General features: G+C 49.7%; 1 protein-coding gene across 4 annotated transcripts in view; it reads right to left on the bottom strand.

The window, feature by feature from the left end:
* APPL2 (adaptor protein, phosphotyrosine interacting with PH domain and leucine zipper 2) overlaps nucleotides 1-14,501 on the bottom strand; it is a 54,320-nt gene that overhangs the window by 18,291 nt on the left and 21,528 nt on the right. For all 4 annotated transcript variants that reach the window (XM_023257395.2, XM_023257396.2, XM_023257394.2 and 1 more), the window contains 5 exons: nucleotides 12,624-12,711; nucleotides 9,338-9,379; nucleotides 8,915-8,973; nucleotides 7,619-7,765; nucleotides 3,117-3,199 (listed from right to left, as the gene is read on the bottom strand). In XM_023257395.2, coding sequence (XP_023113163.1) covers nucleotides 3,117-3,199; nucleotides 7,619-7,765; nucleotides 8,915-8,973; nucleotides 9,338-9,379; nucleotides 12,624-12,711 — 419 coding nt within the window. The remainder of the gene's footprint in view (nucleotides 1-3,116; nucleotides 3,200-7,618; nucleotides 7,766-8,914; nucleotides 8,974-9,337; nucleotides 9,380-12,623; nucleotides 12,712-14,501) is intronic.

Genomic DNA, 14,501 nt, shown 5'->3' on the forward strand with positions numbered 1-14,501 from the left:
GCCATACAGCTGCCCGAGACTGCGGGGCCGGGCCCAGGGCTGCCCGTGCTACACGGCACAGGGGAAGAGGGCCAAGGTCTGAGCCCTGGCTTGTGTGCACTTGTGTGCCGAGCTGTGGAAAACCGGGAAGCTTTAGCTTCGAAGAGGCAGCTGCCCTTACTTCCCACAAAGCGATGCCTCCACAGCTCCCCACCCAGCGCTGACAATCTCGGATATAAAGTGCCAAACACAAGCTGCCCAACACGGCCCGGCCCATCCACGCGAGAAAGCAAACCACAGACGCGTTGTTCCACTTTTCCACTGTGTTAAAGAAGGACTGAATTACAAATGTTAAAATCAGAAGGAACTTTGGGGGCCAGCTGGGCCACTGTTTCCCAAAGTGAGTTCCTTAGGAGTTTCTCTCAAAGGGTTAAGTTTGGGCTTGGTCCACACTCTCCTCTTGGAGACTCACAGTGCATGTTGCCTACGCCTTAATGCAGTTCAACACAGGCAGGCAGGCAGGCGATCTAAGTTAATTTTGGCTCTTCTGACATTTGAATAGAATGGCTGGACTCCACCACTGGCAGCCTGAAGACGGGCGAGCTGGAGAACAAGCCTCATTGGCTTACCTGCTTATCACTGCCAAGACGGGGCGAGTGAAATGGGGAAGAAAGTTAAGCAGCTCAGGAAGTGGAAGGAGAGAGCCAAAATATACAAAATCACTTAGGTTCTTAAGCTTTTTGGGGTGGCAAGGCTCCTTGAGGACCCAGTGGAAGGTAAGGATCGCCTCCCCCAGAAAAATACTCCTGTGTACCAGCAGGACACCTGGCACACAGCTTCAGGGAGCGGTCACTAACTGCCCCTCCCTCCGCTCTCGGACCCACACAGACTCCACTTCAGTGGCCGCGCAAAGGGCTCCCGGCACTCCAGGACAGGGTAGAAAAGTACTTTCCAATAGGCTTTCTTCCAAGACTAAAGAACAAAAAGTTTATTTAATTGACCATCTACCTACATATTGATCGATCGATCAGTAGGAACCAAGAAAAAAAGCAGAAGTGTATCCCTGCGGGGTTAGGAACTAAAAAGAAAAACGCCTGGGGTGCCCGGGTGTCTCAGTCGGTTAAGCATCTGACTCTTGATTTTGGCTCAGGTCATGATCTCACAGTTCACGAGTTCGAGCCCTGAGTCAGGCTCTGTGCTGCTGACTGTGCAGAGCCTGCTTGGGATTCTCACTCTCTCTCTGGCCCTCCCCCACTCTTGTGTGCATTCTCTCTCAATAAATGAATAAACATTAAAAAAAGAAAAGAAAAGCTCCTGGCCCTCTGGGTGATTCGAAAAGCCACCATGTCTGGTTTAGGCTGGGTTCAGACTCCCCGCACAGCTCACACAGCAGAGCTTGGCCACTCAGCTCCCAGGGAAAGGAGGGCCGCATCCGGAGCCAGCACACTGCCCTCGGCCCCTCTGGGCCAGCAGTGCAGCCGTCACCTCGTGGCCTGAGAGGCGTGGCCGTGTTTATCTACTCGCCAACGGAAAAGCCAAGTGGTAGGAAAATTAGAACCTTGATCTGAGTGCTTTAGCCGTTCGAACCAGGAGGTTCAAGTGCTTCCAGCTTCGGTTGGGAATGCTGTCTGCGGCTACTGCCCTTGTAACGAACTAGGCCTCATCAGGCAGCAGAGGGATGAGCCACAGCCCCGAAGGCCGTGGAGCCGGGGCTTTGATGCAGGTCACATGGAAATGCCTGAGCGGCTGAGGTGCACTCTGGACGGCCTGTGCCAGCTCACACAGATGCTGACAATGGAGGACACAGAGGCTCTGAGGTTTGCGGAGAAGCACATCACGGCGTCTCAAGCACAAACGTCCTACCATCTGTCAATAAAAAAATCTAGTGCGTGAACAAACTGTGAAGCCCAGACGGTTCTCTCAGGAACAGAAAGCCAGGGAATTCCGGGAGCTAATGGAGGCTGAGAGAGAGGCAGTCGGGAGAGGGCAGGGGTAGGGGTGGAGGGAGGGATGAAGTGACAGCAGGCACCTTCCTTTCCCCTCTCCTAACACTCCCAGCGGCTCACGATCAAATTAGGCAGGAAGCGGAAATGGGATTTCAAAGCGCCTTCTAGCCTCATCACGAACGCGGCCCACACCGCCGGCGGCCGGGGACGAGCAGCCGGTGACTTCCAGGCAGGCGTAGACGACTTCAAACCGCAACCCTCCCGCGTGCCGCACGGAGCTCAGCTCTGGCTTCTCGGCTTCATTCTCTACTGTCAGCACTTGAGGTACACTTCTGCCTGAACGGGGTCCACTGCTTGGCCTCGAGGTGTTTGAAAAGCAACGCCCTCAAGAAAATGAGCGCCCTTGCTCCACTTTTCCAAACAAGATCAATTCTGCACTCCTACTTCCATTCTGTGTATCTGCTGATCAACTACTCTCCCTCTGTGCCATCCTCCAGAAATCACGTCTGCAGTGTTCATGAGACAAGGCTCCGCGGGGCTCACGGACACCGGCAGCGGGAGGTGAAGGGACTCGGAGCAGCCACGGCATCAACTAAACGTGGGCAAGACGGTCTGAAGAGAGGACGCCGTCTTCTTAAAATATAAACATTCATGAGGCCGAAATGCAATTTGTTAAATTGATTCAAAAGAGGCTTAAAGCCTCGTTTATTGATCACAAACTGACGGGACGGTTAGTTTCCAGAAGAGCCGCAGCACTGCTGGCCACATACCTCTCGGCTCCAAAGGGGAAGCAAAGTGTGCTTCCAAGACCACAGCGAGTCTACACCGGACTGACGGCTTTAACATGCGAAGGCTGGGCCAACAGACAAGAGGCCCTCAGCACAAGCACCGGGACCTAACGGGAAAAGTCTCCCCGCAGACACTTCATCTTTTATTCATATACACAGTCTGTTCATGGGTGGGCACGCCTCTGGGCTCCCCATGGTGGGAACTGCAAAACGCATTACTTTTCAACCACAACCCAAACACCGGCGGCTAAGAAGGGGGCCTGCTGCCCAGGGATCCCAGCGTGGTGGGGCTCCATGGGACCCCCTGGGAGAGGGGGCCCCCTGGGAGAGGGGACCCCCCGGAGGGACGGGTTCAGCAGGAGAGGCAAAGGCCCACAAGACCCAAAGTGGAGTGCAGCCTTACCTTTGAACCATGTCTGCCACGGAGGATAAAAAGCTGTCCATGCTTTGGGAAAACATCTCTGCTCCCTTCTTGAAAAAGTTAATCTGAAAGACAGAAGTGTGATGCCGTGAAAGTCCTCTAGGAAAGGAGACGGATGAACTCACTCGGTGCGGGACTGGCAGCACCGGGGGCGGCGACACTGCCCCCCTCCATACCCCCGCGTGCCCGTGGTGCCTCATGCGCCTCCGCTGAGCTCAGCGGGCCACCAGAGTTCCTCCCGAAGCCCCAAGTGCGCTGCAGAATGGGGGCGGTGGGACCCGGCTCTCTCGCCTAGAGACTGTCAACATCGGGGACAATGTAAGTCGCTGCTTGGCACAGACCACACGTGGGTGGGTCAGCAGTTGCTACTGACAAGTAGTCTTGATGTTCTCGCCATTGGCTGCTTTCCTCTGTGAATTCTAGACAGAGAGTTTCTTGGGGGCAAGAGGTAGGTCTCCACCTCTGCGTTTCCAGGACCTACACTGGTGTGTGACAAAAGATGTGCACAGCGCCAGCAAGAGGCCGACGGGCACTTGACGTGGCACGGCAGGAGGTTCTCCGGGAAGAGAAGTGCACCTCAGGGCCACCAGCTGACCCTGTTCACCGAGCCATGTGCAGCTCGGAACGCAAGCTGACAGATAATCTGGCTGAGACACCGAGAAGGGGAAACTGGACTGACGACCCTTAAAAGGCCCTTCCAGCCTCGGGGCGCCTGGATGGCTCAGTTAAGCGTTCGACTTCGGCTCAGGTCATGATCTCGAGGTTTGTGAGTTCAAGCCTCACATCGGGCTCTGTGCTGCCAGCTCAGAGCCTGGAGCCTGCATCAGATTCTGTGTCTTCCTCTCTCTCTGCCCCTCCCCTGTTCACACTCTGTCTCTCAAAAATAAATAAACGTTAAAAAATAAAATAAAATAAATTTTAAAAAGGCCCTTTCAGCCTTGAGGTCAACCCAAAAGATGCAGCCGAGCTCTGGCCCTGAACAGGCGCTTGACACAAGCAGGGTCCCTTCCTGCTCCCCACGTGCTGGATGGACGCTCTCTCAGCCCAGGGGAGAGTGGCCCCAGGAGACCTCAGTCTCCTTTGAAAATAAAACTACAAGTGCTGGCTTTCGGGGAACCAAAAGAAGGAATGCCTACTTCCCGTGAGTCCCAGGTATTCACTGCCCAGAAAGTCCGGGTTGCCTGTCAAACCTTGAAGGGCAGGGGTAGGGGGAAGACGGGACCGTCCAGTGCATTGCTGACATGTGTAACCATCCTGCCCCAGAGCTACAGTTTCCACTTCTTTCTATGGCCAGGGCTTTAAAAAACTCTCAATACTGGGTATGAACTCCATTTTACATGCCTGGTCAGAGACAGGTGACAGTTGCAAAGCCAAGTCATGAAAAAAAAGACATGCAGTTTGCATGAGGGTATTTCCTCACACTCTGTCCCAGCTCCTGTGTCTGATCTGGAAGCTGCCTCTGCCCTGGAAGGTGGGCAGAGAACTCGACCTCACATCCCAGTGAGGCTGGCAGGCACTGTCGGGACAGTTCTGACGTGTTTACACCCTGGGGAGGTATGCGACCCCACGTCCTTAGTTTTCACGGTACAAAATCGGAGGATGATCGCCATTATCCTAACACAAGGTGATAACGCAGGAAGCTGCTCTGGCCCCATGATCTTTTAATCATACAGAGATCAACACGGTAAATGCCATTCTGGATCTCGGAAACATTAGTCTGGTAAATGAGCTTTCTGCATTTCTAAGGACACAGCAGCACAGTGGCTTTCCTCTCCTTCCCCTCTCTGAACTCTTGGAATTAATTCCATGTCTTAGCTCCCCTGCTACTCTGTAAGCTCCTAGGGCAGGGACTCAGGCAGCCCCTAAAACGATCTGATTAAACGAATGAATGAAAAGGAAGGAGAAGATACTGGCGTCTACAGTCACCTTTCCTAGCACCTACCCTGTAAATACTAGAGTTCATTTGGTGTTCTCATAAACTTGGATGCAGCTTACGAAACCTCAGTTTGTTTCCAGGCATGACGACTAATCATGATTTCAGTGCAAACCTACTGAACAAGGGCCAGGGAAGACAGAAGTAAAGCCAAACCACTTGCACTGACAGGGGTGGTGCTGAGAAGCTGGATTCAGCCCAACGTCATCCAAAGACCTGGTGCGCCTGTGTGAACGACAGGAAGTACAGCGGCCACGTGACCGGCAGCTAACAGAGGTAGATGCTGCATAGACGTACATGGCTTTAAAGGGGCCGATGAGGCAGAAGGAATGCCTTGGAATTGCCCAAAAGATTCACGGGGTTAGACGACAACTGGTCTATGCGAGACAGCCAAGTCTGCAGCAAGATTTGAGGTCTGCAAGGGGAGGGGCTGTCTGGTCTTCTGTCCCGAAATCTGGATACTTTCCACGTGAAAAACGAAACCGTGCCATCCTCAATCCTCAAAACTGCTGCTGTGGCCACCCAGTGACGTGTGCTCTGCTCCACAGCCAGGCCCCCTCGGCCCTGCAGCAGCATTCGCTTAGCGCGGGCCGGGAGAAGCGGCGTGGTCCTCAAGGTGACACACGGGAACCCAGCCGGGAACAAGTCCACCCTTCAGGCCTTGCGAGGCCCCTCCCCTAACCGACCAGGCCCTGTAAACACTAACTGACCAGGCCCGCAGCCATTCATCTTTCTGAGGCTCTCGGGCCAGGACCCTGTCTGACCCTGGGCCTCTAAGTCCAGAGGCAAGGACCGTCAATCCAGGAAGGACAGACGTGACAGGAGGCGTTAATTAGAGCAAAGGCAGTACCGATGTTCCCTCACAAAGCCGGGACGTCCTCTAGGGCAGAGGTGTAAAACTTGAAGGAGAGAGGAAGGCACAGGAGAACGGACGAGAACACATCGTGAGGAAGCTGGACGGCTACAGAGGGTCTGCTGAGGGCTGGAGCCCGGAGCCCGGAGCCCATGAATGGACAGGGCTGGTTTTTGGTTCAACCCAGCTTCACTCAGGTGTCACGGAAAGGTTAGAGTGCTCTATTTAAGCACCATCTCCGAAGGCAGAAGCTGACTTTAGTTACCTCGCCATTCAACAACGTAACAACCACATTAAGAAGACAGATACTTGAGGGGCGCCTGGGTGGCTCAGTCGGTTGAGCGTCTGACTTGGGCTCAGGTCACGGTCTCACTTTCATGGGTTTGAGCCCCGCGTCGGACTCTGTGCTGAGAGCTCAGAGCCTGGAGCCTGCTTCAGATTCTGTGTCTCTCTCTCTCTGCCCCCGCCCCCGCTCACGCTCTGTCCCTGTCTCTTAAAAAAATAAAACGTTAAAAAAAATTTTTTTAATAAAAGACAGATAATTGAGCCTGAATGCTTAAAGATCCTCTCTTGTTCCCCTCTCCCCCGAATACTACTGATGCTGTGTTTTTAAAAACAGATCCATTTTTTAAATGTATTAAAAAACAAAAGATGCTCACATGTGTGGAATTTAAAATCATTTTTTTTCTACATTTATTTATTTTTGAGACACAGAGACAGAGCACAAGTCGGGGAGGGGCAGAGAGAGGAGGAGACAGAATCCGAAGCAGGCTCCAGGCTCTGAGCTGACAGCACAGAGCCTGATGCGGGGCTCAAACTCACAAACCGCGACATCATGACCTGAGGCGAAGTCAGACGCTTAACCAACTGAGCCACCCAGGCACCCCGACACACGTGTGGAGTTATAAAAAGTTGCCGACTTTTTTTCTTCCCGACATTCTGCTTCCCGACATCCCCTTCCATTCCTAGACTATCAGCGGAAAGAAGATTCGTGGGTGTGTTTCCCACATGCCGGAGGGAGGTGCTGGAGCCCACGCAAGTGGGGCCGAAGCAGGGCAGGGAGGGAGGGGGGCGGTGCCCCTGGCCTCACACACATACCCACTCCCGTCCCCACCAGGCTAGAACCCTGCCCCTCATGCCACCTTAGACTCCCGGCACGCTAAGGTTCAGTGGACCACTAACTGGGCGGAGAGAAGTCAATATACCCTCAACAGAGACCTCAGCAAGCAGTGGCGACATTTCACCACGACCCAGATGCCAAGGGTGCCGGCAACAACCTCAGCAATGAGAACGGCCCAAGCGAGCGTGACCCCCCCACCACACACAGCAGCAGAGGGATGTGCGGGGTCTCGAGCCGGAGGCCCACCTCCACCGACCTGAGCAGTCAGCTGCTTCTCAGAACAGCAGACCGTGCCTGGCTTTCACTTGGCTCAGAGACAAAGGGCCAGGCCAGCCTCCCCCGCCACGGGAGGCCGGGGATCAAGGCCATCACTTCCCCGGGCGTACAGCCTAACGAGTCCCGCTAACGATGAGCCAGCCCACCTGGAAGCTCTCCATGTGCTGAACCTACGGGAGGCTCCGGGGAGGTGGTGCATTCGTGTTTCTTTGGTTTCTCCTAAACACTACCTCAGCAGGAATGCCAAGCTGCCCTCCCCAGCCGGCCCAGGTCTTAGCCCTCAGGGGAAGGGAACGGCCTACCTGTCCATGGGCGAAGCCTATCATGGGCTCCATCATGGCCACGCGCTTTCTGTACTGCAGCGCGTTGAGGGCACAGTAGTACTGAAGGGAAGAAAGGTGCTGCTTCCGCCGTGCAGCCGCCACCTCCTTCACAACATCGGTCTTCACCTGAGGAGAGGTGGGAGGAAAATGTCGGCTCGTCTAACGGACATGGCAATTCTAGAAGAGCACGAAGCTTCGAAAATGTCCCTTTATTCACAAAACCCATTTCTGTGACAAATACAATAAAACCCAGATAAGGTTCCACCTTATGCTTTATTTATTTTTTTAATGTAATTTTTTTGGAGGGGGCGGGGAGAGAAAGAGAATCCCAAGCAGGCTCTGCACTCAGCACAGAGCCCCACGAGGGGCTCGATCTCACAACCTAAAATCATGACCTGAGCCGAAATCAAGAATTGAATGCTTAGCTGACTGAGCCACCCAGGCTCACCCCTGCCTCACCTTCTAAAACTCTAAATTAAAAATACCAAAGTCCTAGCATCTTTGTGCTTGCGAGGCTGCACTGGGGTGAAGCCAATTCCTGTCTGTTGGCAGGACTACAAAGTGCTGTGATCCTTTGGGAAAACAATATGGCGGCGTGCACTGAAAGCCACCAACATTTTAGTTCACTCATAAGATTGTATTCCAAGGAAATAATTTAGCTCAAGGAAATTATGTAATGGAAGTAAAAAGTCACATGTGTTAAAAAAAGTTCCACATCATCTATAATACCAAAAAACTTGAACTAAAGAATCAGAGTGGGGGCACCTGGGTGGTTCAGTTGGTTAAGCGTCTGACTTCAGCTCAGGTCATGATCTCACGGTTTGTGAGTTCAAGCCCCACATCAGCTCACTGCTGTCAGCACAGAGCCTACTTTGGTTCCTCTATCCCCCTCTCTCCCTGCCCTTCCCTCGCCTCACACTCTCTTTCTCAAAAATAAAGTAAACATTAAGAAAAAAAAAAAAAAAAAGAATCAGAGTCAACACTCAGGGCAAGAAATTGAAGTGACCTGAATACATATGAGGAACCATATGTGGAAATCACTGAAATTTTACAAAGGTTCCAAGCTGGTGTTTAATAAACCAGTTTGAAAAGCTAGAACAGGGAGGCAGAAGTCTACTTATAAGATTCAGAATAAATAATTTAAAAATTTATGTATATGAAAGAAGAGAAAGGATTCATCAAGATGCTCTCACTGCCACAAATTCACAACAGGAAACTAGAAAAGGAGCTTAAGCAAATGATGTGAAAAACAAAATGTAAGGTAGGTACTCTTACCTTTTCATTCTCCTTTTTTTTTGGAAGCCTGCTATATTTTGCCATCGAGAGGTCATGCTCTAAAAACAAAGGCGTTTAAAAATTTTTTTTTAATGTTTATTTATTATTGAGAGACAGGGAGAGACAGAGCATGAGCACGGGAGGGGCAGTCAGACAGGGAGACACAGAATCCGAAGCAGGCTCCAGGCTCCGAGCTGTCAGCACAGAGCCCGACGCGGGCCTTGAATTCACAGACGACAAGATCGTGACCTGAGCTGAAGTCGGACGCCTCAACCGACCGAGCCACCCAGGCGCCCCAAAATAAAGGCAGTTTAGCACGTAGATAAGTTGAAAGGCGAGAGCATTTGGTCAGCACCTCCGCCCACACGCATGCCACACCCACACTAAACCCACGCACCAAGAACAGAGAGGATGCCTACCTACCATTACTGGCGAGTCCAAAAAGATCCTTTAAAGTGCTTACTTCTGAATGAGAAAAACAAAACAAAACATCTTAGAGCAAAGAAAAATAAAACGCACCCACCCAGAGCTCTGCGCTTCCCCAAGAAAATAGAAATACATGCACAGTAGGAGGCAGGCTCTGTGGGCACCTCCTCAGGGCCTCCGCCCTCACGAGGCACCACCCTGTGGGCTCGGAATCCCGGTCTGACTGGAGCTGGTGGCTTCGGCTGCCTCCCATACCTGGTGACCCTGACTGCTCCTAGGGCCACTCGTCTTAGACAGCATCCAGGGATCTGTGAAGCAGGGGGCACTGTGGGGACGTGGGCTGGAATGTGTGGTGGCCAGGTACTATTCATGAGACCTGGAGTATACGCCTAAGCTCATAGTCTCCAGCCCCTAAAAAGAGCATTTTAATACAGCTTTCCTCAGAATATCCTGACAGTACCCAGAACCTAGAAATGTCCTGTTGCTGCCATTGTAACGTCTGGCAAGGCCACCATTAATAAAGGAATACGAGGTACTTGTTTTTTTTTTTTTTTTAATTTTTTTTTTTTAACGTTTTATTTTTTATTTTTTTGGGATAGAGAGAGACAGAGCATGAACGGGGGAGGGGCAGAGAGAGAGGGAGACACAGAATCAGAAACAGGCTCCAGGCTCTGAGCCATCAGCCCAGAGCCTGACGTGGGGCTCGAACTCACGGACCGCGAGATCGTGACCTGGCTGAAGTCGGACGCTTAACCGACTGCGCCACCCAGGTGCCCCCGAGGTACTTGTTTTAACGAAAAACTCTGGAGCAATCTAGTATATGGTACCTGTGACAAGCCAACAGACATCACTATTACCCCACGTGGGTGCCACAGCCATCATCACGCACAGACAGGCCTAACAAAGTCCAAGACCAAAAACACGAAGAGAAAGATGAGGGTGATGCTGTCCAAGGTTACAAACTTAAAAACACAGAGACATCTACAAGAAAGCAATACTTTGCACAACTCCAGAACAATCCAGTTTTGCTTCATCAAAGGAAATCGTTTTCACATCACATCTTTTATGCCGCTTTTCAGTTTGCCTCAAAATTCCCTCACAGCTTTTAAATCTCTCTTCACGTTATTCTTACCCTTTCTGGAATCAGAATGCTTTCTGCCTTTGTTGGGTTTCATCTCCCTTTCTCTCTGTCTTCCCTTTTACTTCCTACTGGAGCTGTGTTGGGGTTTTCCCTTACGGGGTTAAATAACTTCGTTAAGATCTTTAGTGTTTCCTTCATTCAGATTGGTGCGTAAATGAAAAAGGCATTAAAACCTAAGATAAAAATGGGGCGCCTGGGTGACTCAGTCAGCTAGGCGGCGAACTTCGGCTCAGGTTATGATCTCAGGGTTCACGAGTTCGAGCCCCGCGTCGGGCTCTGTGCTGACAGCTTAGAGGAGGGGGCCTGCTTTGGATTCTGTCTCCCCCTCTCCCTCTGCCACTCCCCTGCTCACGCTCTGACTCTGACTTTCAATAATAAATAAACATTAACAAAAACAAAAACCTAAGATAAAAACCACTAAGCAGAGAGGAGGCCGAATTCTAATGTTTCTCAGGCTGACTCAAGTATGACCCAGGCCAAACACTTCAAACCTACTGTGTTGGTGTCGTCAGAAAAGGTTACTTTGATACTTAGATACTCTAAGATACTCTTTAAGACAGATAACTCTGTTTTCATAGCTTCTCGGTTTACTACCACTAGATAGTTTTATTGTCTTAAAAAAACAAAAGAAAACAAACGCCATCCCAGGCAAATACTACTAATCCACACCTGAGCCATTCAGGATTAAGGAAGCCCCCCCCCCCCCCGGGTCATTGCTGCTGCTGGGCACCCCCACCTGGGGGCTCACTTCCCAGGCACAAAGCTGAAAGACACAAATCTGAAAACACAGGTCTCCAGGGTGATTATTTTCTATCTAAAGGACTTGGGAGTTTGGTTCTTAAATGGTATCTTCACACATTTCTACTGGTTGTATTTAGAGGAAATCTTTATGAAACAAGGCACTCAATAAGGCTTTCAGTTCGTATTGGATGATCAGCACACAACCACATTTAGATTTGGAATTTCATGCAATTATAGGTGAGCAACACCAAAAACACTAAAAGTCTTTCTCAAGCAAGGTTTCTCTTGACACGAGGTAACTGACATGCCATTTACTGTTCTTCTGTCAAGTCTCAGTGCTGTCAAGCTGCCCTGGGGCAAAGTTGATGCCAATCCTCCCCCTGCCCCCATAGCCTCATATGACATGATCAAAGGGAATCTCCAAGTGAGGGGCGAAAAGAACATCGTCTCTAAGATTTACTGCATCTTTTTTGCCTAAACAGATTTTACACTTTAAGGTGTTATATTTTTAAAGAGGAAGTACGATACTGAACAGATCTCTTAGTACTCAGGTTTAGACTTTTTTGGCCAGTGACTTTTGTACTAGTGTTCTAGAAAATATAATTCTTTAATCTCGAAGCAATGACTGTTTTCAAGGATATAAAGAGCAAAAAGACTACAAAGTTTGGATTCCTTTTTGTAACATCCAACTACATTTTTTCAAGATTATTTTTTTATATCCATATTTTGACTAACTTGATTTCCAAGAGATATAAAATTATTCTAAGGTTTTTAGTTGAAGAACCAAAACTAGTCAAAAAGGGCAACCAGGCTCTCTGAACCAGTCTCAGATACACCCACCCACTAAAATGTGAGCTCCAGGAGAACAGGGAGCTGGTCTGCCTTGTTCACAGAGTCCAGCACAGGTAAAGCATGGTCCCTGCCCTCCTTCCCTGAGCCACCCTCTTTCCATTCCAAAGCACTCATGGCTCCCCAGGAACAGCATGCCTTTACAAATGCTCCCAACCAGTAATATTAGCCTTGCCATCTCTGTCTCTTTGGTAATCTCTCAAAACCCAGCACAGAGATCACCTTCTCCAGGAAGCCCTCTCTGGCACCCAAAAATCAAAAGGGTAATCACACCTTTCTGTGTATATTTATTCTTTGTACCTCTCTGTCCTGCTGCCCTACTCACATGATGTTATGACTGTTTCCAAGTCTGTTTTCTCATTAGCCTGTAACCTCCTTTAGGGGAGCTAAGAACATAGTGGGAATTCAATAAAAGTTAGCTAAACCGAAGTGCTGAATAAAAGGAGGGCATTTCTCAATGATGCACGTATTTAAAGAAATTAGTACAGTCAGAAGTATCGTGCAATGAACTGATATTTTGAAGGTAACTGGCACTGAACTCAGGAACATTACCTGTGAGATCCTTTTCTCGAAACTGTATAATAGGTAGAACCATTGTGTCTGCCAACTGTTTAGCCAGCTCTGTATGAAGAACATTAAGCTGAAAAAAAAAAAAAAAAGAAATCTTGCTGAAAAAAAATTATACCCACTATTATGGCAGCTATCTGATTTCCGCACAGGATCACATTGAACACTTCCACGTGGCTAGAATTCAGGTACGCTTCCTTAGCAAATAAACACCCTTCATTTAAGCCGCAAATGATCCAGGTCTAGAGGTACTAAAACTAAATGCAAGGTTGCAACTGACCTGGCATCAGTTAGGTTTGCTAAAGGAGTTTCTCAGCTGAGCCCACGTTGTGGTCTGTTTACTGTGCCGACCCTGGTTCTATGTTCCCAGTCGGAGCCACACCGGCTGGAGAATGCTTTCGTGTACTTGCAGCAAACATAGGCCACCACAAGCGCTCAGCTCTGGTCACACTTTACCAGGCCACCGTGAGCTCTCTCCCTCTCAGACGGGGCCAAGGTCATGCCTGAAAGACCAGCCTGCTGGGAGCCTACTAACCCTAAAACCACAGCAGCTACGGGCCTGGAAATTGTTCTGGAGAAAGAAGGCTCCCCACTGAAACCTCAGATCCCAGGCCTCTGTTCTTCAGAAAAGGATCTTTCAAGAACAAGATAACTGTTCAAATGTGATCTTCCTCACCAGATAATTTTAATGGCCCCTGATTCTTTCTTTCCTTCCGGCTTGTCAGGGCCTTTCTAAATCCTGTCATGAATGGCATAGGAGAAATAAAGTCATCCACCTCAGCACTACCACTTTTGAATACTTCCTGTGTGCCAGGGTTACATGCTTTGTATCATTTGGTTCTCAGCCACTCTGGGAGCTCGCTTTTATTATAATCACTTAACAGGCAAATTCTCCAAAACCAGACAGCAAAGAGGTGGCATAGCTGGGATTTTCATCCTGGGCTATTGGAATCTGAGCTCCAGACTTTTCCTACTACACCGTGTTGGATACAGAGCCTGTCTTACGTGCTCGCAAAGTTGCCGAAACTTCAAATGTTTGGTAGTCTGGACATTAGCAATAAATGTAGACGTTACTGAGGATGCTCTGGGATTCCTGCCGGGTGAACAAAGAGAAACCACCCAGCAATCTTTTTTGCCGTACACAGTTGGCAAAGTTTCTTTCAGCGGTGATGGCAGTTACATACGAAGCCCCCGTGTGCCCAGAGCTCTCCCTCCAACAGATCTGGACCTTTAGGATTGTGCCTCCAGAGGCTGCTTTGAGAAGCTTACAGACAATCGCTTGCCAGGCAGGGGAGCTATGGGCCAAACAGTTAATGTTGTAGCTTTCAGTTAAGCCACAGCTGGAGGCTTTGTTCTGCTGAGAACACATGAAGACACCATGCCAATAAATGCCACAGGGACAGAATGCATTAACTATTTCTCTCGAATACCTTCAGTAAAAAAGTACTGTTTTTGTTTTTTTTTTACTAACAGTTAAGTGAATGAAAGTCACCAAATGTACCTACTATGTGTCTGGCTATGTGCTCAATGCTCTGAAAGACATTATCTAATTTAACCTTTACAAAAGCCCAATTAAATGGGCTTTCTCGCCTGCTGCTGCCATTTACAGATGAAGAAACCAAACCTCAGGGAGATTAAGTGGCTTTCCAATGATCATGCACTTCAGGAATGACAAACTTCCTAGCTACTCATTTTCTTCCTCGTTTCTTCTTAAGGATCAAGGGGATTGTCATCAACTTTTGGCCGTGGGGCTTTTGAAAGGTATGGGACGATGGCTTCTAAACACGGCGCCTTCACTCAGGAGAGTGGCAAGAGACCACCTCTTGGCACTCCAGTGTCATCATCCCCAAAATAAGGATAACA

The sequence above is a fragment of the Felis catus genome, chromosome B4 (genome assembly GCF_018350175.1).
Source record: "Felis catus isolate Fca126 chromosome B4, F.catus_Fca126_mat1.0, whole genome shotgun sequence".
NCBI lineage: Eukaryota > Metazoa > Chordata > Mammalia > Carnivora > Felidae > Felis > Felis catus.